The sequence below is a fragment of the Tauraco erythrolophus genome, chromosome 4, assembly GCF_009769465.1.
Source record: "Tauraco erythrolophus isolate bTauEry1 chromosome 4, bTauEry1.pri, whole genome shotgun sequence".
NCBI lineage: Eukaryota > Metazoa > Chordata > Aves > Musophagiformes > Musophagidae > Tauraco > Tauraco erythrolophus.
The window spans coordinates 59,487,501-59,511,444 of record NC_141468.1 but is presented as its reverse complement, the minus strand read 5'-3'; the positions used below and the strand labels follow the sequence as shown (position 1 = coordinate 59,511,444).

Here is a 23,944-nt window from a genome sequence, read left to right as displayed (position 1 = left end):
TTCAGAGCTGGCATCCAAAAAGCAGGGGAGGAGAAACTGAGTGCAGCCGGCCACGGCTTTTTGAGCAAGAAGATCAGGGCCTCGTGCATCCAGCCCAAATTGCAAAGTTTTTGGGAGCACTTGCTGCAGCTGCCTAAATCTTGTGCTTTGGGGTCTCACCAGCTGCCTGAAGGCACCCTGCCATGGTCTGTGTGGCCTGGGGGATTTGAGGGGTACTGCAAGGGGAATGAGAGCAGCAAAGGGAGCATGAGAGCATCCTGACCACCCACATGCTGCTGCTGCCGAAGCATGTGCACGAAAGCGTAGATCTGTATGAAATAAACCCCTGACTTTGAGCCCCTTTGCCTGAATTCCCTGAGTTTGGCTGTGGTCGGAGAGTACTCCCTGCCTCTGGATCTCTCATGTCATGTTTTTCTGGATATTTGCTGAAGAAAAACCCTGGCTTTTAAAACAGTTTCTTCTTTTCGTTTTTTTACGTATTAATTTCATGTGGGGCTGTTCTCAGCCCTGGCTGTGTTTGTACTTCTGACTGCTTTATGCCCATGGAGAGAGACTTTTGCAGCTGTTGACTCAGCTCACACTGAAATGCTTTTGGCTCCTTGAAGAGTGTCGTTCAACACTGATCCCTCTGTCAGGGACTGTACCGTACTGGTACGGCCTTTCCAGTAGCTGTCAAAGTGCCTGCAGTGAAACGGAGAGACTGAGAATCCTGAGGCTGCTCATCCTGGAGAAGAGAAGGCTCAGGGGGATCTTATCCATGTGTATAAACACCTCATGGGGTGGGGAGTAAAGGAGACAGACTCTGCGCAGTGGTGCCCAGTGACAGGACAAGAGGCAAAGGGCACAGCCCGAAACACGGGATTTAAACGTAAGAAAACACTTTTTCACTGTATAGATAGCCAAACACTGGAGCAGGTGTCTTGGAGGGGTTCTGGTGCCTCCATCCTTGGAGATATTCAAAACCCAACTGGATGCACCTCTGATCAATCTGCTGTAGCTGATGCTACTTTGAGCAGGGGAGTTGGACAAGAAGACATCCAGAGGCCTAATCCAACCTCAACCATTCTGTGGTTCTGTAACTCTGTGAAAGACCATGCTGAATAGGTTTTGAAAAGTCTGGAAAAGAATTGCAGTCTTACCTGAAAAGCCTGTGAGAGCTAATGGAAACCTCTCTGATTGCTTTTGTGGGCTTTGGATGAGGTCGTTAAAGAAACACGTGAGAGAGAGAGAAGCAGAAAGTTGAAGTTGTGTTCTGTAGCCCTCTGAGGACAAATATTTTATTTATATCCTTTTGGTGTAATCCTCCCAGAAAAGGCCTCTGGTTTTGAAGCCTACATTGAGGGTGGGCTCCATGTGCATTACTTTGTACAGCACTTGGGATTAATTTAGCAAGGGACAGTGATAACACGTTCTTGAAATCACCTCATAGCATGATTGGCACAGCAGAGCTGGTGCCCTGCTCTTGTCTGATTTTGCAACTGAAGGTAGCTCACAGAAAACCAGGTGAGGGAGAAGAGAAAGAATTAATAATCTTCTAGATCAGATTGTGCGGGTTAGTCATGAATCACTGTCAGAGAATGAGCTCAGAAGAGTTGCTCAGAACAAACCGTAGATGTTGAGTGTCTTTCAGAAGTGGCCAGAGATACAGGCCACTGTTTTGGATTCAGTTCTGCAAGGACTGAAAATGAGCACACTTAGTGGATTGTATTTTAAATGGATAATTTCTTGACTCCGTTATTTAAAAAAAAAAAAAATTGTCTGAAAATGGAAACTGAGCAGATATATTTGAGAGGTATGTTAAAATACCCAAGAAGGATGGTTCTGCCAGAGGTTGGAGGTCCATTATCATTAGATCTACATCACTGCTTTGCCATGCGAATGTGGGAAAGACATCACAGAAACGTGGCCGCTTTCAGAGCTAAAATATTGTAAACGAGTTGATAGATAAGTGTGGATCAGGTCTTGAGGCGCCTTTAGGAGGAGAGAGATGGTGAAGAGGAGGCAGGCAGAGGGTGGGGACAGCACAGAGCAGGTCAAGCAAATACACCATTTTTACCCTCTTCTGTAATATTTAAATGAAGTGGCACTTGATGAAATTAAAAGGCAGCAAATTAAAATAAATAAGAGGAAACGATTTTTAATGTAAAGTGTAATTAGCCAGTGTGGCTCACGGCTGCCAACTATTATCAGAGCAGATATTTTAGTAAGATTATCAACAAAGGATTCAAATGAATAAGCAAAGCATCTGCAGGGACACCAGTGTAGCTGAGAAAACAATTATAAGGGCTGTCAATCCTCGTGCTTTAGGGCATAAACAGATCACCAGCTGGGGTCAGAAATGCAGCTTCCCCCCATGAGTACTGAATAACTTAATTAGGCCCATTGTGGAGTTTTATCCAGTATGGGTCACTGCTGGGGGCAGAATATCAGATTAGATGGACCATTGACCTCTTCCAATATGGCAACTCTTTATTTCCAAGTTCCTCTCAGAAGGGAAGAGGGGAGACTTCTAGCCTTACCCCCTAGAAGGGCAGTTATCACCAGGTGTGCATAGGGATCCAGCTGTCTATTTTGATTTATATCCCTAGATCATAAAGATCTCTGCTACCTTTGAGTATAGACCACCACAGAAAGTCTTTTCCATGTGTTTGAAAGATTCAGTAAACCAATGAGGGAAGGGACTCAGCAAACCAAGGGGAAAGGAGTGAGTGTGCGTTTAACTGTGGTGATGATTTGACTGGTATAAATACCTTGGGCCTTTGTGCTACCTCTGCTTTCCTCTTTTCAAAAGAATTTTGACTTGATCAAGCAGTGGAGTAGAAAGGAACTGAGGGGGAAAAAACGTAAGAATGAAATAAATCGGTCTACCAGCAGTTGTTATTTCCCTTAATCTTCCTATTTTGTCACCCCAAGCCTAGAGCAAGCTTATCTCAGCCATGATGCTTTTACAGAAGTTTTCCTTGACTCTTTGCCACCTGGTTTGAGTGTGTCAGTATGATGGTGATTTTGTTAAACTGCGTTACCCTGGGGATGTACCAGCCGTGTGAGGATATGGACTGCCTTTCTGACAGGTGTAAAATCTTGCAGGTAAGCAGACTTCCTTCTTGTTGTGATGGTGCCTCAGTCCAAGTCACAAATTTTCACACATGCTTTCCTTCAGCGTGTGGCAACACCTTCCCAGACAGGTTGGCAAGAATGTTCCTGGGAGTAAGCTGTCCTGTTATAAGATGGCAAGAGCTTACTTTGAAGAGGGCAATGGGGCAAGAGAGAGATAGTGAATGAAGTCTACTTGTGACCATGCAACACAGAACAGCTGCTAACCTTCCTGATCCTATGCATAAGCAAGGGTTTCCTGACATAGGCAGCTACAAGATACATGGCTCAGAGGTAAGCCAGGGAGAAATAACTAAGGTTATAGCATGCAGGCAGGAAAGAATAGGAGCCCCCAGTGCATTTGCTACCCTTTCGAGGACCAAGGGTGCTACTGAGTCCACAAGTAACGTGGCATTCAGGATGCCTGAAGAAAGAAGAAACAAAAGGCATGCCAAGAAGAGCCATGGGTGCATCCAGCCTATGAATGCATTAGCTGTGTTTGCTGCTTCCCCAAAGAGAAGGTGACAGCAAAGGTTTGTCGTGTATAGTGTTGCTGAGGCTGCAATGTTCAGATATTTGAAGCCTCCATCTGTGATTGGAATGTGCTGCCCAAGCTGTGCCTGAAGCTGCACTACGTCCTCAGCTGAGCCATTTGCAATGAGGTGATGAGGAATCCCTCCTGGGAGACCTTGGAAGGATGGTGTTTCCCTGGCTGGGTTTAGACCTGCTGGTGCTGAGCCAACACCCCCTTTCAAGTCTGCATAAAAGGAGTCTCTGTGTCTACATCAATTGCTTCACCCATGGGGAAAAAACCCATAAAAAACCCTTTTTGCTTACTTGAGCCATGGGGAGCTGTGATGCCAGGGCTGCGTGGAAGGTTTTCCAGCCCTGCCTCTAACTCATTTTCAGAAGTACTGAAATTTGTATTTATGTCATGTTTTGCTTTTTGAAGTCCAAGGCTGAGAATGCTAATCAAACGTGTTCTCGGTTTTCTGTTTGGCAGGTATTTGATGATTTCATCTTCATCTTCTTTGCCATGGAAATGGTCTTAAAGATGGTGGCCCTGGGGATCTTTGGCAAGAAGTGTTACCTTGGAGATACCTGGAACCGCCTGGATTTCTTCATCGTCATGGCTGGGTAGGTTGACAGTTTCTGGTTTTATTTGTTCTGTGTTTGTTCGTCTTGCATGGAGCAGGAAAACGCTCCCCATCTGAAGACCACATGAAGGTTGGTGGCAACTACAAATGTTTTCCTTAAACGTACCGAGCAGGGTTAAGCCTCTCTTATACTAATGGCAGGTGTAAGTAAATCTTCGTAAAGCTCTTGATTTGTCATCGTGTAACTAAGGGCAAAGTTTCCACTCTGGTGCTACTCCAGTACATCCACAGAGCTGGAATCAGAGGTGCTGGGGTTAGCAGTTGGTGGAAGAAACAGACAAGGCAGCTTAGCTCCCCAGCTGATGTGCAGCGATCTAAATTGCACAACTTCAGTAGAGCGTGGTAATTTGTACCAGCTGAAGAGCTAGCCCAGAAACTACTTTTTTGTTTTTAAAATGTCTGAGTGGAAGAGATGTCACCTTTACCAGAACCAAGCTACCATCTCTGTTTCCAGCAGCAGTGTTTCAAAGGTAGGAGTGTCATTTTTGTTACTTTGGGCTTTTTGTCTTTGGATTGCGCTGGCCTTACCCACGATACTATTGGGACAAGTTGACATTTGAGTGTTTTTACAACAAAGTTGCTATGGTGAAGCTCTGATTTCCCCTCTGCATGTATGAAGTGGAAAGCCTACCAGGATTTGCCTGTTGAATCACAGCAAAACGTCCATCTCTGATACCAGTAGGCATGTGGGTTTTTTTGAATTTGTCCATTTTCAATTAGATTGCCTTGTGGTATAGTAAAAAAAGGGAGGGAAAAAAAATCAGAAATAAACATGTAATATTGCTGTTCTCACAGCAAACAAGTGAATATATTTTCAGAGAGAAACCCTGACTTTCCTCTTCCTCCCAGCAAGGAATTACCTGCATTCGCACTTACACCTGGAAGTGTGTGTATTACTGACTGAGCCAGCAGTGAGTTTGAGCTCACTTTGCAGAGTTTTCCCCTGTGGTGTGGAGCAGCACTGTCTTTATATTTGCTTTTGACACAGTTCTACAGCAGGACTTGAAAGTCATTCCCTCTGGAGGAACCTATAATTGTTTGCTTCTGAGGGGAGCAGAGATTTTCAAACTCACTTCAGTTCTAAAAGTTTGCAGGCTGATTCTCGGCCAGCTTGTGTATGAAAGGAGGACAGGCAGGTGAAAGCTGTAGCTTTTTCTGAATTAATGCAACATGTGTGAGATGGGAAGACTTTTCCTGCGGCTGAGCCTGCTGTGATTAGCATCTGATTTAAAATGGCCCAGCATGGTGACTGCGAGTTCATCAGGAAAGGCTAAGTTAAAGCACCTGACTCATGGTGGTGAGAAAAGCCAGATCATTGTATGTTCTAGCCTGAACCCCTGATAGCAAAATTGCTGGTGATGGAATGCAGGGAAAGCAAGACCCTACAATAGCAGCCTTTGGGAAGAAAAGGGAAGAACAGATGTGTTTGAAAGGGGGACCTTGGACCCCACAGTCCTCCTCTGAGTGGGTGATGTGCTCTGGTATGCTGGGAGGAAGGCTCTGCTCCAGGTGGGCACAGGATCACTGGAATATGGGGTGAAAGGCTTGAGAACTGGAGGTCTCGCTCTGCCTGATGTCCCTGCAAGAATGGTATGTGAATAGTGCTATCTGGACAGATGAAGAAGTCAGTGGGGCAAGGCTAAAGGAAAGAGGGTGAGCTCAAGTATTTATTCCATGCATGAACAAGTGAAACCTGTGCTACCTAGAGGAGAAGAGAGTAAGCCCCATTTACACGTTTCCCTCGGTCGCCATTGCTGGCAGAAATTTGAGGAGAAAGAGTCTTTTGTGCATCTGATAGCAGTACTAGGAGAAAAGCTCATATCTGAACTCCTTTCAGTGCCAAGGAGACTTAGAATCGACTCCTTAGATATAAAATAATCAGTGTGGAGGATTTTTCATTTCAGGTTCAAGACTGAAAGAAATTTGTTTCCTCATTTCTATACAATTGTCCTCATGAAGTGTCAGGCTGAAATGATAGTAATCTCATTAGAATATCTGATCTCAAAAGACTCCTGCTAAAGAAAGATTTTTCCATTTAGTTATATAGAACTAATGACTATATAATGTATTTCGAGTTATAAAAGCTTGTGGTTATTAATTCATTATTCTTTGAAATTCATTAATATTTTCTGCACTGTTTAAATCAAATCCAAGGCTCAAACTTGCCCTTACATACAGACTGTAGGCTCTCATTTAACCTCAAATTTAAGCCCCAAGCGTTATCCTGATTGGTCCCACACCGGAATCATGGCTTCAGCTTACTCTGCATCCAGATGCTGTCTTTGCTTTCTGACTAAGAGAAGACACCCTGCATTAGCTCTTGTGTGTTTTCTCCATGGTAGTGAGTTAGATCCTGATCAGAGGCTAATCAAGTTTTCGCTAAGGGCTTTCTCCTTTTCATGGTTCTGGACGCTCATTGCCTGCAAGGGAGGTCCTAAATTTGACTCTCAAGAAAACATCTGTCATGTTGGGAAGTAACACACTGCCTAGAAGATATGCAGCTTCTCTCAATTTCAAGAATAAAGACTGTACTTTCCAGCGCCTTCTCTTCCTTTATCCCTTTCCAAACAAACACCAACAAGGCAGCAAAGGTTGGAAGAATAAACTGTAGAATGGAAAAGCAAAGTGCAGGCAAGGGACCGTTCTGTCAGGTGCTCCTGGGCAGCTGAGATACCTCCATCTGGCTCGCTGCATGACAACATGTTTTATCAAAGAGCATAATGATTATTTGCTGCTATTGCCCTAGACGGTGTTTTGGTTACATAAATCGTGTATTCAGGCATTCATTTGTAGTTTCCTCCTCACTTCCTTGGAAAGCCAGAAGCTATAGTTTTACTTAGCTGAATTCCCTCGTGTGCCCCTGCCCTGCTTGGCCCTGCTCCCCACGCAACCCAGCAGCTCAAGGAGGAAGACTCCATTGTCACTAAAAATGTTCAGTTTCCATGGCAATAGGAGCTGACATCACCAGAGCTTTCTCCCCTCTTGCACACTCCCTCCCCCAACCACCTTCAACACGTTTTTTTTCAGAAAGGATTAGAAAAAAACCCCCAAACAACAGTCTTAAGTCAACACTCTCCTTCATTGTTCCCCTCGGAGCTTCTAAAACCAAGCAAGGTAGTTTGGATTGACGAATGCTGATGCCCTTGTGCACACAAGCAACCAGGGCTGCAAATTCAGCTTGCCGATGCTCCAGCTCCCAACTGCTCGCTGGCAACAGGAGGTTGCGGGTTCCCAGATGTTTCAAGCAGACTGTGCTTGTCACCAGCTGTCTTGGTGGGAGTCCCTCTTCCCCTGCTTTTGCGATTAAGTCTTGTCTGTCGTCATTTGTTTCCCATGGTGATGGGTGCATTCCGAGAGCTCGATCGGAGGCAACTTCAAAGGGCAGCTTCCTAAAGTTGAGAGCCCACAAAGTTTTGAAAGCTGAGATAACATGAACACTAATCGCGTTGGAAACTCAGGGCAGTGTCTCTACGTGCATGAATTTAGGAGAAAAGTCACTTATTTCTGGGATAGTACTCATCAGCTTTTTAAGTCAGGCAGTTCTCTAGCAAAAAAAAAAGAGTGCTCGCTCTGTTCTGTGAAGAAGTTGTGTTCATGTGCGGTTGGAGATGAGGCCACTGTTCCTCTGGGAAGGGAAATGTCCCTTTGCATGACTCTGTCTGGAGGGTCTCCATACAAGGAGTGAATTCATGCAACCTACCTGGCCTTGAGGGTATTAATTCCACTGAGGTTGTGTTTGTTCTGCCTTTCTTGAGCCAAATGCTGTAATTAGCAATCTGTGGTGGGAATTATGTCTGTCTCTGCCCTCTTCTGCAGCATCCCCACAACATGTTCTGGTATGCAATTTACTTGCGTAAATAGGTAGGTTAAGGGGGAAGAGGGCTTCACTGCGTGGCCGGGGTGATGATTCTGATGACAAGCGTCTGCCCAGAATATGTCCAAAACCTTTCCTTAATTACTCACTCCTTGGATTCCAATGGCCAAGGAGAGGTTAGTGTTTCTTTCAGAGAATACCCCATCTTTGCCTCCTTCCATTATCACACTGGAGCTTGCCACATAAATCTCATGAACTGTGGTCAACTCCTGTCCTAGCCTTGCCTTTGATGAGAGGAATGGCATGACTCTTTGTGTATTTTGGCATTTTAGGATCTGCTTGCAGGGTTTTTTAACAGCTTTTAAAAGTGGTGGACATCAGAATAAGACACAGTACTCTGCATAGCCGCTTCAGTGCCTTCAGTGTTAATACAGTCTCTCTATTCCAGCCTGAAATTTCCCTGTTCCTACGGCCAAGGATTGCTGTAGCCTGATAGCCCACCTAATCAATCACAGCATCTCCCTGTCAATGCATTCAGTTGCATTCTCCATTGGCTCCAGGATTGGTTGGTTGGAGTTTTTACCCTCTCAGTCTCTTCTGAAGAAAGAGAATCCCTTCCTATTAGTAGGAACAGCAAACTTTGTTCCCAGATGTTTGCTGTTACTTTTGTTCACACTGGAATACATATTATTTGCATTTCCAAAGCAGTTCATGCTGTTCTATATCGCCGACTTGTCCTCTTCATTTCTTTTTCTGTTCTCCCAAAAATATGCTTCAACTGCAAAATCTATCAGTGATTTTTAAAAATTTTCTGCCAGGTTGTGATAAATAAATAAAGAACAGAGCGGCAAGAATTGTGTGTTACAGAAGTACATCTGCTTGCGAATGAGTCCCTATTTACTATTGCATGTGAGGTTTATTACTTAGCCAGTTTTTCTCCAGCCAATGTATGTCATGATGATTTCATATCATTCCAGCCATATCAACATAATTACTTGTGTGAACCAGACTTGTAATCTCATAAGAAATTATAGCACATTAGTTTGATGATGTCTATTTTTCCTTAAACCTGTGTTGGTTATGGTTCATTTTATTACCCACCCTTAATCCGTAATCTATCGAAGCCGCATATTGGCAATTTCATTACTGTACTGTGATGAGCATCAGTCCAGTCAGCCTACTGAGATCACTGTGTTTCTAAAGTACTGGCACAACATCAGAATTTCTCTGACCATTGGATGCTTTCCAGTTTTCTGAGACTAATCAAAAATCATCAATACTGGTCAAGATCTTTTCTGGCCATCTCTTTTAAAACTCTTGGATATGAGTTGTCCAGGCTTACTTATCTTAGAATATCCCTATTTTGATAGGCACAGCCTGAAATACTTGATCACAGCTGGAGCTGAAACTAGCTAATTATCATCTATGGTACACACACATCATCTGACCTTCCCTGTAGAACTTTTTTTTAATTGAAGTTTTCTGCCTTTTTTTACACTGTTTGTGACAATTCTGTTTTCTTGTTCCAGTGATTAACCTGTACCATTTTATGTGCTCGTTCAATTCTCTTACAAATTTTCTACAATTTCTATCTCCTAATTTATATGCATGGGTATCGGCTTCTCTTCTCTTGCTATGACATTGCTGCTTTTGCTTTCACTTACGTTGTACTATCTTTTTAGCTCATTCAGCTTTTTTGTTTCTGTTGAAGCTTGTTGGGTACCTGATAAATATTGCTAAACATCGCTTGATTGGCATCCACAGTTCATGAATTGAAGTCTTTATCCTGACCAGTTTGATGCATGGCTCTTTCTGTGTGTTTTTGACTTCATGAATATGGCCCCTCTAATCCACCAAGTGTATCTAGTACTGTTGATGACCTTACTTGATTTGTACATAACACATGTAATCAAGTAGTCCTAGCTTTAAGTTCTATGATTAAAAAAAAAAGCACTTAATAGACAAGCTCTATATCTTCCATCCATAAATGTTATTTTCTTTGAGTTGTAAGGTGTGTCATTGTAAGTGCTGGGAAAATGCAAGGAGATTTAGGTGTCCTCAACACATTACTCAAATTCAAGTCTTGCAGATGGATGAGAGGAGGGTTTTTCTCCTATGAATTACAGACCAATATCAAAAGAGCTAGCTTGCCTGTTTTCCAGTGTGATCCTGACATAATCACATTCATAGGATCATAGGATAATTCAGGTTGGAAAGGACCATGTGAGGTCTCCAGTCCAATCCTTTTGCTCAAAGTCAAGTGAGATTGCTCAGAGTTGCTCAGTCAGGTCTTGAAACCTCCACATACATAGACTGCACCACCTCTCTGGGCCTTAGTCCCACTGTAGCTAGTCTGAACCTCCTTTCTCTACTTGAATTTATGCCTGTCGTGTCTTGTTTTCCTGCTGTGCACCACTGTTAAGAGCCTGGCTCCAAGTCCCTACTGACCTCCTCATATGTACCAAGGAGCTACTGTTAGGTCCCTCCAAAATCACTTCCTCTCCAGTTCAACAAACTCCTGTTCCTCAGCCTCTCCTCACAGGGTAAGTGCTCCAGCCCCCTGAGAATCTTCGTGGCTTTCCACTGAACTTGCTCCAATTTATCAACATCTTTCTTGTATTGAGGGGCCCAAAACTGAATGCACTATTCTAGATGTGGTCTACCAGTGCAAACTGAAGGGGACAATCCCTTCTCTCATCTACTGGCTCCACTTCTGTTGGTGCAGCTTGGCATGCGATTGGCCTTTCTTGCACAGACCATGTGTTCCCTACTGTCCCCCAGGACAGGTCTTTTTCAGCAGAGCCATTACCCAACGAGTGTTGAGGTAGCAGGTCAGTCCAGCCCAGCCCAGGTGCAGGACCTTGCGTTTGCCTTTTGAATTTCATGAAGGCTCCTGTCAGCCCATCCCTCTAGCCAGGAGGAATCCTCTACTTTATATGGCAGAAAATTAATACACAAGTGTTAATTTCTGAATTGTCACTGATTCCGTGTTAGAAAATGCCAGTTTTTGACAGTGTGCTACTCCCCCTCCCTTTCTGTCCACTTGAGTCTCCCTAGCTAGGATAAAATCATTGATTTTAATATTCCTTTCACGCAGATCTTCCCACCAGGCTTTCTTAATGCCATTTAGACTGTTTATGCTCATAAAATGAACATTTCCTATTCTTTTTATTACTCAGGCCCCTGGCACTGGTGTATAGACGATACCATTTTCCCCCGCTTTACATCTTTTAGTACCTTGATTAGTTTTGTTCTTGACATGGAGGCTCTGTAAGAATTAACTTTTTTCCTGATTTCATCACTTTTGCCTTTGGTTTTTTATTTAACAATCTCCTGACTGGTCTATTAGTTCCCTGAAAACTAATTCCTCTTCTAATGAAATGCTGCTTAATGTTTCTGCTTCTCCAGGGGTAGCCCTGTGCTCTGCAAGTCTCCTGCTCTATGTGGCTGGCCAAGCCAGCAGTTCATTACCAGATTCCTCTGTTGCCTTTGCCTGTTGGCCAGGATGGGCCACCAAGGAGCTCAGCTGAATATTTCTTGTCTGTCATCTTCAGAAACTGTCTAGAACCTGTGGTGTATCATGATAAGTAAAACAATTTATTTCAAAACACATCATCATAGGTAAATATTGTCCTGGAAGTTTGAAAACCTTCCTAAATTTGCCTTTGTATCTCATTTCACTTACAGTATGGCAGCACAGCTGTCCTGATATCTTCATTTATTTCCCAAAGCATCCTTTCTTTTCTGAGTAGTTATGCAGCCTTTGGAGAGGGTTTTCTGGCATCTCTGTGCAGGTGGAGATCCCTTATCAGGCATGCCTCAGAGCCTCTTAGGTTGAGCAGAATGTTTCTTCTTGCTCCCTATGCCTTTTGGCTAGCTGCTTCTTCAGGAGTTCTTTATGCAGCTTCCATGCTGGGACCCTGGGAAGTATTATTCTCTGTTAACTGAGTTTATTATTAGTAGTATTTGTACCTTGTCTTGCTGGTGGTTATCTACTGTCCTTGATTTCTGCTTCTGCTAATTCCTTAGCTATTGCTTCGTTTCTTCTACAAACTTGTGGTGATGCTGCTTTCCCAAATCCATCCATCCAAACTCTTTTCATCCCCGTTCTTGTCTGTGCTGTGCAGCATCAGTGCATCTGCCTCTGAACACCAACTCTCTTCTTACTGGGAAGCCACCAGTCTACACTTACAGCCCCAGATTTATCTCCTTGCATTTCAGCCCAGGAAAGGGGCTGGCAGCTCTCTGAAGGATGAGAATTACCAGCCCCTTGCCTCAAACGCCCGTCTGTTCCCAGGAAAAAAAAAAAATGGTACCACGTGATGCCCTTCCACACTGGGAAGATGCCACTTAGCCTGAAACACACCAGTTGGTCCTACTCTTGCAAGACAGGGAAGTGTGTTGCCAATCTTCTGCTTTTTCTTTGTTTTTAATTAACTATGGTCCTTCAGGGACCTGGCCAGAATTTGCATAGTTATGACTTTAAAATCTCTGACCATTAAATAGTTATTAGCAGCAATGTAAACAGCAGAACGTTCAGAAAATCCTAGTTAGCTAATCTTCAATGCCAAATGGAAGTTTATGTAAAATTATGGCAAGTTAAAGAAAACTGTAATAAATACAGCAATTAGGTGTTTCAAGCAGTGATCAGATAAAGATGGAAACCAGCAAGCAGCAGGCTAAATAGCATCTTAAGCAAAGGCAGAAATATCAGAATCACAGCTCTCCCCCCCAACATGCACTCACTTTTTCCTCCTTAATGATACTAATTATTTCATTTGCTTTCTCCTAGTAAAACTATCCATAGATGTGCAACATATTGAAATCAAAAGAGTCATCAAAACTAAATGAATCACACCAGAGAAGAATCAAAACAAGGAGGCAGTGGTACCCTGCATGTGTTATGTGTAGTTCTCAATTATTGCTGCTGATTTTTTTGCCTCCCTAAAAGCTAATTCCTTACCATGTGAATCTTTAGCTTTATTTAAAAAAAAAAAAAAAAAAGGCAACATGAAGCTTGCAGGACCAAAATGCAGACACCCTTTTGGTTTTGTTTTTCTTTTTTTTTTTTTTCTCCCCTAGGCAGTGAACTACAGAGCTCAAGAGCCTGTGTTCAGGCTCCTGGTTTTCAAAAGTGAGGCCTCGTCTCTCGTCTTCAGTCATTTGAGCTTGGCGAGTCCCTCTGGCTTTCTTATCACAGTGTGGAAACCTGCTTATGTCTTTTCGTATCATGTCTCCAAAACTATTAGGAAACTCTGACGTTTTCTCTTAGTACACAATTTGGAGAGAAATCTCAGTGTTCAGGGGTGTGAAATAATCACATTCCAGACAGCAAGGGACCGGTCTCACAGGCTCTCAGCAGCTTTTGCTTGCAGAGCAATTAAAAAAAAAAAAAACCCAACACGGTAAAAAAAATGTTTTGTACTGGTGGGGGGGGACAGTTGCAGGTTAGTTTTCTAAGAACACTAAGCATCGTAGCAGTGGAACTGGCTGTGTAATTAGTAATTGATCTGTCACTCCATGAGGAAGTGTCTTACTTTTTACTAACAGAATTACAGCCTCTTTAATTATTTATTTTTTTTTATAAAGGGGGGGAAAAAGAATGTAATTTTTATAGTCCTTGTTTTACTAGTAACGGATTTTTTTTTCTTTACTTCTATCTTTCAGCTTTTATGTGAGCAGAGAGTTGTCTTTTTGCAGCGTGATGAGCTCTAACTTTAAAAAAGATAAGCAGGACTACTTAGCTGAGTACACTGTGGTTTGCAGAACAATTTAGAGGCCTACTGTGTAATGTCTGGCCACATCCCATATGATGTTATTCCATCCTTTCTATGGTAGATGTTGAAAGGAGCTTAGCTCGTCTGTTTAGGGTGCATTTTGAAGCCTGGCCCCAAAGGCACCAAACCGTGCAAAATGTGTGCAAATGCACAGCTTGCTCTTCGAGTATTTATCAAGGGAACTGAGAGCAGGTTCAGTGCTGGGGACAACCTGGCAGCCCTACGCCTCCTGCACCATGAGGCAACCTATGTCCATATAGCAAAAGATCAGGTGCCAGAGCATCTGTGAAGACAATGTTTGTAAAGAGGAGCACATAGGCGACTGCAGCCCTGATGTGGCTGGGGGTCTGCTTGTGCCTAGTACACCCCATGTGGGCTGGTGCCCCATGCTGCCTGAAGCCCCTGCCCGTTCCCAGTGCACCAGTAAAGGTTGTGCCTTCTGGCAGCTGTGAGCAAGTGAAGGAAATGGGGGCATGGGCCACAACACAAATCTCTCGAGCAGGGAAAAGGGAACGCCTAGAAAGAGCCTTTAATTTCTGATGTAGCTGCTGAGACCACTGGGGACAAGTACAGATGTGGCTCCAGCTGTAGAGCAAAAGGGCTGGTGTGGTACAAAAATCTTAAAAAATAGGTCCTGCCTGGGAGCCCTGCAGTCCTGGGGCATACCTTGGTAAATAGATATCAGCCTCAACTTTCGGTGCCAGTATCTCAATTAAAAATTTAAACAGGAAAAATATGTTTTCCCTGTGATTCTTATGTTGGATATGGATCTTTGAAGTGATAGAAACACCAGTTTGTGGAATTTGATGGCCGTATCAAGGAGCTGAGGAGAGAAAGATGTATTCTTGTACACAGAAGATGTTGGTTAAATCACATCTAGTCATGGTACAGGTACCTGTCAGGCATAGACCTCTGACATGGCTGGAAAGCTGAAGGAATTCAGAGCAGGAAGCAATCAGATAATCTTCTGCCTCAGTCACCTCAAGTACTCAAAGGTGCAAGGACCAAATAGAAGTCCACAGGCAGGAAAATCTTCATTTTGCACAGACTCATAGCTAGCCTGAAATTACAGCTAGGAAGTCACAGCCCTGAAGTTTCTGGCTTCAGTGCCAAACCCAAATTTATTTGACGAAGAAATATGAATTGATTAGACTGCAGTTAATTAGATTTCAATTGAAAATCCCTATCAGAGAAGGGGAATTACGCAGCTTTTGAATTTGACAAAAACATATTGGCTTTGTGTCATAAGAAAAATACTGCCTCAGTATTTTTCATGAATGCTTCCAGACTACATTTTAAATATTATTTTTTGGCTGCTAATTTTCAGCAAATAGAGGTTCAGGAGCTAAGATTTAGGAAAGTTAATAGGTATTTAATAAAGATATAAGGAGATGTAAATATGAAGAGGTAGATGGTAATGCTTGAACTGTTTTAACCATGGATTTCCTCGAATGTAATTGCAAGGAAGCTGCTAGCCAGGCACTGCATAAGTACATTATCTTGGGTTACACATATAGCAAGATAAAGTCTGAATTTTCTGGACTCCTTATATGGTTTTCATATTCTTGCTGTGTCTATTTTAAACAGACTTAGTTTTTATTCCTCTGTCCTGCTGGTCAGTCTGCTCTCCTGCGCCTGGCAGAGAGCCACGCTGGCCGTGCATTTCTGCTGTTAGGCAATGAGCATCACTCTTCTCTCTCAAGTTTCACTGCTGCTGGGAAAGCAGAGAGTGCCAAGACAGATCCAAGTTGAGCTCACAGGTGCAGAGGAGAAAGAAGTGCCAAGCTGATGAAGCTATTCTGCTGTTGTTGAGACCTCATGAGCAGTGAAGGTTTGCCGTGCTGGTGGTCTGCGTGCCCCTTTGTCCGTGCGTGCTTGCTGTCTGCTCCAGTGGCTTGGCATGGGATGGAGGTACACTGCACCAGGCACTTTCTGCACAGGGTCAATGCACTAACAAATTGCTCACTTGTTCCCTGCGCTAGCTTGGTCTCATCTCTGCTAAACTCAAGGTCTCTCGTGTGCTCAGCTGAGCAGATTACCTGGGCATAGGCTAATGTTCATCAGCCAGGAAGAGACTAGGTCGGAGGAGGAGGAAGAGGCAGGAGATGATGAATAGGGAAATGGACAAAAGGAATAAAGACGAAAATGGCAGAGGAAAGAAAGGATTGGGAAGGGAATTGAGGATATGAGGCAAAGTGGAAAAAGATGAAGGAAAGGCAAGGGGCAAATGGAAACACTGGAAGTTAAGGAAGAAGATTAAAATGAGAGCTGGAAATGTTGCAGGCAAACGTGAGTCAGAAGGATGTAAAGAGAAAGAGGGGGGGTAGAGAGGAGGTGGGATACCTTGAGAGTGGGGAGGGAGGCAGAGCTTGAGTGGAGAGGTGTTCTCTGCCAGGCATCCTCCCTGCCTCTGCAGGATGAACCCCATGAATACTGCTGGTGCCCCTGTCCCATTTCCCACCATGCATCAACCTTGAGCCACACGGTGCGGGGACAGCGCATGCATCAATCCCCTCACCTTCTAGAATAGTTTCATGCAGAAAGTTTTGAAGAAGAGGATCTTTAGCAAGGGAAGAAGAATCACTGTATAAATTCAATTATCTTGACAGCTCAGTGCTCAAATTCCATCACAGATCAGGAGCTTCTTTCTGATTTAGCACAGTTCCAGCTTCCTAACCTGCCCCTGCACTCGCCCACCCACGCCAGAGGCCGTAAAATACTTTAGTGGTGCCAGAAATGAGCTGCCATTTCCTTTGGGAGAGATGCATCCCCCCCTGCCCCATCATGATAAGGGGAAAGGACAGCTCACAACCAGCACAGGCTATTTTTTTCCTCTTCCAAGACTTTTTCTGACTGCCCCTGGAACTTAAAGAAACTAAGGCTTTTACAAACAAGACATGCTTAAAGCAGCCAAGAGAGGGAAGAACTAGATGAAGGGCAGTCAGGTTGTGAGGACTATTCTTGCTCATGGCACCGAACTGCCATAAAGCAAGGATAAGGAGCCTGGAAGCTCCTGGAGTTTAATAAGGAGACAACTGCTTTGTACTAACTTTAACATGTCCCTGCTCTTTGTTTATGAACACCAGCAAACACACAGTTGTTGGTGCAATAAGGATCCAAGCACCAAAAGTCAGATGCCTGCCTGAGAGTCCAAATAAGCACCATCTGCCTAATCCACCATCACAAGATCTTGAGACACTGACACAGGAAAATGTGAACCTCCTGACATAAATCTGCCCCCAGTTTCTGGCTGATAGCTCTTTGTGACATGCCCTTGTGACTCTCTGTCAGCCTGTCACCACCTCCACGTTTGGCAGTAGGCGATCTGGTACAGCACAAAGCTAGAAGGGTTATGTGTATAGGATTTCCAGGCAGTGAGGAGCAGGGATGGCTGGAGAAAGATAAGAGCGAAAACAACTGGGCTGGCAATCCCTGAAATGCTGCAGGTGCCCAGAGACTCCAGCATTGTCACTTAGAGATCCCGTTTCATTAGAGAAAGTAAGTGATGTTTGGATTTATCGGTTTTACCTACACAGAAAATATTTTTTTTTTTGTTAATTGATGGTTTTGTTTCACCCTGGTGACCTGCAACCTATCAGGGTACGAGCATGCTACCCTTGTGCAAAGAGAAGCGTGAACATAAGTTGATGCTAAAGCCACCACCAGGAATGAAAAGGCACGAATGAGCATTTCTAATGCAAAATTGCACTGAAGTTGTGTTGGAATTGCTTTGGATATGATTTACGTGATTACAACAGGTGTAACTCATCCTCGGGGATTTAAGCATCCTGGATGTGTTTCTGTTATTACAGCCAAGACCAGGAGCCTTCAAGAAGAACCGTAGGCAGAAGAGGTCTGCTAAGTGAAGCCGAAGCCCTGGAGCCTGCTAGGTCTCAGCTTGTTTTTGCGAGAAGTTGCCCTCTGAAAAATTTAACAGTTGCTCTTCTCTGACCCATCCCTGGGAACAGCCTGCTGTCTTCATTGGCAGTGATTGACTCTTTGGTGTTTTTTTCCTAGCTAAACAGGAACGTAATCACAGCAAATCTGCAGCCACTGAGGGCTGAGGGTGGCTGACTCGCAGGCTGTAGGAACTGCACAGCTGCAATGTTTGTCTTGCTCCAGAAGGACCCAGGCTCACTACTTTGATGATGATTACTTTTCTAGTGACACATAGACTGTGCCATATAGGTGGAAAGCTCATTCCACCTAGGAGAGGGCAGCAATGTGCACCTGGTTAAAGTGACTCCCATTGTAATGCCAGCAGCACAGCTGTAGCCATGAGAGGACAAAACTCGAATGGTTTGTAAGCGAAGGTTCTGCTTTTAAATTAATTTTGCGTGGCTAAGCCTAAAAAAAGATGTCATCTTGGCCCTAGCTCTGGGCTTTGCTCCTGTGCCCAGTTTCTGTGAGGGTCATGATGTTCTTCAGGACTTCTCATTTGGTCACTTGCAGTTCAGAAAAGACCACCTTTTAAAGTTAGAAATATTTTTGGCTATTTGCTTATTTGGCATCTGATGGAGTGTGTTTCAGGTTTTTCTGCTACGGCTCAAAAATTTTTTTTTGTCTTCAGAGATCTAACATCAACCCTGTGCTCGAGGGGATGTGTTTTAGGAGAGGAAGGGATGTTCTCTGGGACTTCATCAAGCTTGGAGACCTTTTTGTTACTGTGCATCTACCTATTTCCTATAACAAACTGCAGCATAGGCACTCCTTCAGTCACGAATGTGCCTCTACATGTCAGGTCTCTCTGCTGTGAAGAGATCATAGAATCACGGAATGGTTTGAGTTGGAAGGGACTTCAAAGATCACCTAGTTCCAACCCTCCTGCCATGGGCAGGGACACCTTCCCCTAGATCAGGTTGCTCAAAGCATCATCCAACCTGGCCTTGAACACTTCTAGGGAGGGAACATCCACAACTTCTCTGGGCATCTTGTTCCAGTGCCTCACCACCCTCAATGTAAAAAATTTCCTCCTTAGATCTAATCTAAATCCACCCTCTTTCAGTTTAAAGCCATTGCCCCTTGTCGTATTACTACAGGCCTTTGCAAAAAGTCCTTCTCCACCTTTCTTGTAGGCCCCTTTATGTACTGGAAGACTGCAATAAGATCACCCCGGATCCTTCTCTTCTCCAGGCTGAACAACACCAAGCCTCTCAGCTTTTGTTTGTAGGAGAGGTGTTCCAGGCCTCTGAACATCTTTGTGGCCCTCCTCTGGACTTGCTCCAACAGCTCCTTGTCCTTCTCTTGTTGGGGGCCCCGGAGCTGAACACAGGACTCCAGGTGGGGTCTCACGAGACCAGAGTAGAGGGGATAATCCCCTCCCTCCACCTGCTGGCCACGCTTCTTTTGATGCAGCCCAGGATACGGTTGGCTTTCTGGGCTGCAAGCGCACATTGCCAGCTCATGCTGAGTTTCTCCTCAACCAACAACCCCAAGCCCTTTTCCTCAGGGCTGCTCAATCCATTCTCTGCCCAGCCTGTACTTGTGCTTTAGATTGCCCAGACCCATGTGCAGGACCTTGCACTTGGCCTTGTTGAACTTCATGAGGTTCTCACAGGCCCACCTCTCCGGCCTGTCAAGGTCCCTCTGGATGGCATCCCTTCCCTCCAGCATGTCAACGACACCACACAGTTTGGTGTTGTCAGCAAACTTCCTGAGGGTGCACTCAGTCCCATGGTCCATGTTGCCAACAGGTGTTAGTCCATGTCTTGAGAGCAATACAGCCACATCTATAAGGTGCTTTGCTCTTAACCATAGTTCCAAAGTTTCAGCAAGTTTGTCTAGTTCAACATGCTGATGAGGCAATTTGCTTTATGCTTTTGGGGCAAGGTTGATCAGTGCTTACTCAAGGCTTTTTGCAGTGTTTTCATCTGCACCATGTAGTTATATCCTTTGCATGATGCCCCTGTGTCTGTGCGTTTATATCAGTGGGTGTTTTTCGTTCTTTATACGCAAATCTTAATTTAATCTGACTGGATCCTAAGCCTCTGTCTATCACTAATGCTTTCCGTAGGCTATCTAAGTATTGCTGCTTGGTTTGGTGTGGGGGTTTTTTGGGTTGCGTTTTTTTGAGAGTGTGAATATTTTGATTACTTGCATGAAATCCCTCCTCTCTCCTTCTGCACTCGGTGTATGTGGAACTGACAGCTCCAGGGAGGTAAATGAATGCCACTGCATTTCAGAGGAAGAATTATTTCATGCAATTACCCTAAAAGTGCATGAGAGAACAGAGTGAAAGGAGTGAGGGAGAGAAAGAAAGAGAGCATGAGAGAGAATAATCACAACACTTCGACAGGTTTACCCAATTGTGTTTGAAAATCTATCACTCTGACAAGTCCCTTTTGTGAAAGGTGTAGACAGATAACTAGACATTTGCTCTTCAAGGTCCTTTTGAGTGAAGAGAGCGATCAATGGAAGGATAAATCCATTTCACTCAAGTTTCACCCAAGTCCTTTCCTTGATATTTCTTATGGACTGGCTGTACCCCATTTCCCTCTCAATGTCCCACTTAGGCTCCCTGATTCACTCCTCGGTAGTTCCTGGGCAGAGGGATTTGTGTGGACTTTAAGCTACTGGACTATTGACTTTTGGGTCGTAGTATGTAAATTGTGATGTCTTTGGTTTGAGAAGGGATGCAGTAACAAAAGCCTGTGTCCCCTGTTCTATCCCTGTCTGTTGAGCGTGTTGGAAGGCCAAGGAAAAGAGAGCTTTTTGTAGCTTCACTATTCACATCTGAGAAGAAATTCAGGAGAAGCAGTTCCTGTCCTGACTCTGCTGCTGTTTCACCTGCCAACTTTGTCACCTTCTTGATCCCCTCTGCCATCAGGGTCACCCCAGGGAAGCTGGTGACAACAGCCTGTGTGTTCCTGGAGACCTCGTGCACCTAGGTTCACTAAAACACGCAAAATGCTTAGAGATCCTGAGGTGGAAATTGCTGGCCAGGGTAAACGGCTAGTACAATCTAGTTTCTCGCTATGCTTTTCAAGGGGCAGGCAAATTACCGGATGTTTGCCATACTGGGCGAGGAAGGGAACACTAGGCTGGGGGATGCTGCACCAGGTCAGTGTTTTTCAAATGCACCTGCTGCTCTTGCAGCAAAGCCAATGTGTTAGTCATAGCTATTTGCACTTTGAGGTTGTTTAGAGAGCATGCTGTTGGATTTGGAAAACTAAGGTCTAGCATATGTCCTAAAATTAGGCTTTTCCCCTTTTGATCGGTGTCAGAAAGGGGTAATTCATGGCTATGGGAGAAGCCTTCCTACCGAGCTGAAGCAACGGCTTTAAGTAGAGAGTTTACTTCTACGTGAGGTAAAACAGGGTAGCTGAAGCCACTTGCGGGGACGTCATCCTGCACTGTGAGATGAGGGGAACACGAGGAGCACCCCCTGTGCTGCAGGTAATGCTCAGCAGAACCGGCTATGCAGCCCCCCTCCTTCTGGCCTCGTGGGAAATGTCCACCCCGCGTGCATGCCCTTCCTAGGAGCACGCGCGCCTTGTTGGGGCATCTTCTTGCAGCTCCTTTCCCTCCTGATGGTCACTGTAGGTAAGTGTTCTTGCAGCTCCTGGCCTGTGTCCTCATGGCACGCTCTCACCGCTCTCCGCCTTGCTGCCGTCTCACAGACAGGCTGTTTTCTGCACAGGGAGCCCTGAGCTCCAGTCCTGATCCTGGAGGCTTCAGCCCTGCTCCTGGAGGCTTCAGCTTTGCTCCCAAAGACTCAAGCTTTGTCCCCATGACTTCCAGAAACCCTTGAATGAAGAGACAATGACTTTGTGACTCAAGCCAAGTTTCTGGATTCTTTTAAACTTTCTTTTTCTCTCTTTCTTCCCTTCTGCAGGATGGTGGAGTACTCCCTAGATCTCCAAAACATTAACTTGTCTGCAATCCGTACTGTCCGTGTCCTGAGACCCTTGAAAGCTATCAACCGTGTGCCTAGTAAGTCGTGTTTCCCTCTCATAGCTGCTCAGCTTCGTTTGTGGGGAACACCTGATCAGTAAGGATGTGTGTGGTGGTGTTTTCCTGGCTGGGTTCAGGTGCAAACTGAGTGGAGGCTGCTGCACGGTGTGTGCAGGCTTTTCCCCATCATGGGGCCAAGAGGTGTTGTTGGATGTGTAGGAAAACTACACCCTCCCAGAGTATCTGCCCTGGTGATCCTTCATGCAAGGCCGTGCTGATGGCTCAGGAGCTGAAGCTGAATAATGTGAAGTAAAGGAAAGGTTTTTTTTCTCGCTGTTACTAAAGACATCACAGGTTTAATAATGTCTGCAGCCTCAAAAAGGGATGTGTGTGAGATCCTCTCATCCGAAAATTTTTCATGCCATTACTGCTCAGGGGCACCCAGCACCAGCTGTTTTCCTCTCCTCCTCACCCCGTGCTTTGTACTCTCTTTTTTGTGCCAACTATCCCCGCTGCAAGCTGGCGTGTGTGTATGAGCCGGGCTGAACACTGCTGGGCACAGGGCTGCCAAGGCTGTGTGTGAGCCTGGATGTGTCAGCAGCCAAAACTCTGCTCACCAGCACCATTCAGGTGCAAGACACGTTCCCCAGCTCAGGTCTGCATGCAAACCAGAGAGGGGCTGCAGCCCCGGGACGCAAGCCACACGCGTGGCTCCCACGTGCTGTTCTCCCTGCAACCCTGGTGCGAGTAAGCAGGCGCGTCATTACTTAACTGCAGGAAACACTGGTGGAGTTGGCTCAGGCTTCACAGTGGTTGTATCCGGGCGGATGAAGTGAACTGGCGGGCTGGTTGTATGCTCTTGGGGTCAGGGGGTTGCAAGAGCACTGAACTCAGTGTACCGTGTCACTCCAATGTTTCCGACTATCCCATGTGCAAAGACAGCAGCTGCTACGTGCAGCCTTCTGAGATTTTAGGTGTTTCTTCCACAAGATTTTCTGTCTTACAGAATGGCAGCAAGTCTCTTTGTCCTTCCCCAAAATCTCTCTAATCAGGCTGTCTGCAGTGGCTAAGACCTTGTCAGAGCTCTCCTAATCCTTTTCTTGAGCTCAGATGCTCATTTTTCTTTTCGAGATCTGAGCAAGTTTGGTCAGTCAACCTCCCAGTCTGCATCGTATGTTTTTCCTTATGCCAAAGTCACTTTCACAATGCCACCTATTCCTTGAACATGCTATTGAGGTGGATTTCAGGGTCTCTGGCTCCATGCAAAGCCTTTCTGGAAAGGGGTCTTTTCTGTCTTCTTGGGTGTATTTTTTATCTCTGAACAATGGCCAGGGACAGAGGATGCTGAAAGGTGTGATGGAGGAACTGAGGCACAGTCCTGCGTGCCCAGCATGGCAGGAGGATGTCAGGCAGAGGAGCAAGCAACTGATTTGGGTCCTGAGCACACACCCAGGATTGTCACAGGTCTGTCATGGAGTGATAAAAATGAGAGCCAAGAACAAGCATTGGGCTATTGACTGTCAGCAGAACAACTTTCCCAGGCTGCCTCCATCTCTCTGTCCCTTTTCGAGAGAGGAGAAGTCTGGGAGCCAGCCACGGTCCTGGCTGTGGGCATGCACTGCGGTGGTGGTGGGGGTCATCTCTTCTGTGAGGAGGTGTCTTGGAGGTCATGCATGGCAAGCTCGCCCCCTCCATGGAGCGTACGGCTGCGTGAGGGCAGCACCGTCCTCACGCTATGCAGCCCCCTTTCCTCCCTGCTTCACAAGGAGTCCCGTGAGTTCGTGCTCAAGGACCACTGCGAGGCTGACCCCTGGTACCAAGGCAGACTTCACCTTGGTGGCGGGTGGGAACATCTCGAATGACATCCGATCGATTCCTGCAGACCTCTGCCTGTTAATTGCTGTACACTGGTGGTCAGGAGTGAAGCTTGACTGACAAAAAGTTGAGGCCTTATTTTATTCCTATTTATCAGCTGGAACAGCGGGAGGTGTCCCCCCACTGACAGGTGCTGTCCCGGGAATGTGGGCAGCATCAGAACTGGCCCACGAGGACCCGCTCTGTCCCTGTGGAGGCACCAGGAATGCTTTCCATCATCTCGCCTGACCTTTGCAGAGCACAGGCTGTTGAATTTCCCCTGATTGCCCAGCTGTGACGCTGTCTGTCTGCTCCTTTTATCGGTATAAAACTCTACCTGTACGAAATTGATGCTG

The 23,944-nt window shown here is 45.3% G+C and overlaps 1 protein-coding gene across 2 annotated transcripts in view; it reads left to right on the top strand.

The window, feature by feature from the left end:
* Nucleotides 1-23,944, top strand: part of CACNA1I (calcium voltage-gated channel subunit alpha1 I) — a 166,496-nt gene that overhangs the window by 74,752 nt on the left and 67,800 nt on the right. The window contains exons 2-4 of one of the 2 annotated variants that reach the window (XM_086610187.1): nucleotides 2,976-3,087; nucleotides 4,097-4,230; nucleotides 21,676-21,773. In XM_086610187.1, coding sequence (XP_086466313.1) covers nucleotides 2,976-3,087; nucleotides 4,097-4,230; nucleotides 21,676-21,773 — 344 coding nt within the window. Of the gene's footprint in view, nucleotides 1-2,975; nucleotides 3,088-4,096; nucleotides 4,231-21,675; nucleotides 21,774-23,944 lie in introns of those variants that run through there. The other variant, XM_086610188.1, reaches the window with a different exon arrangement.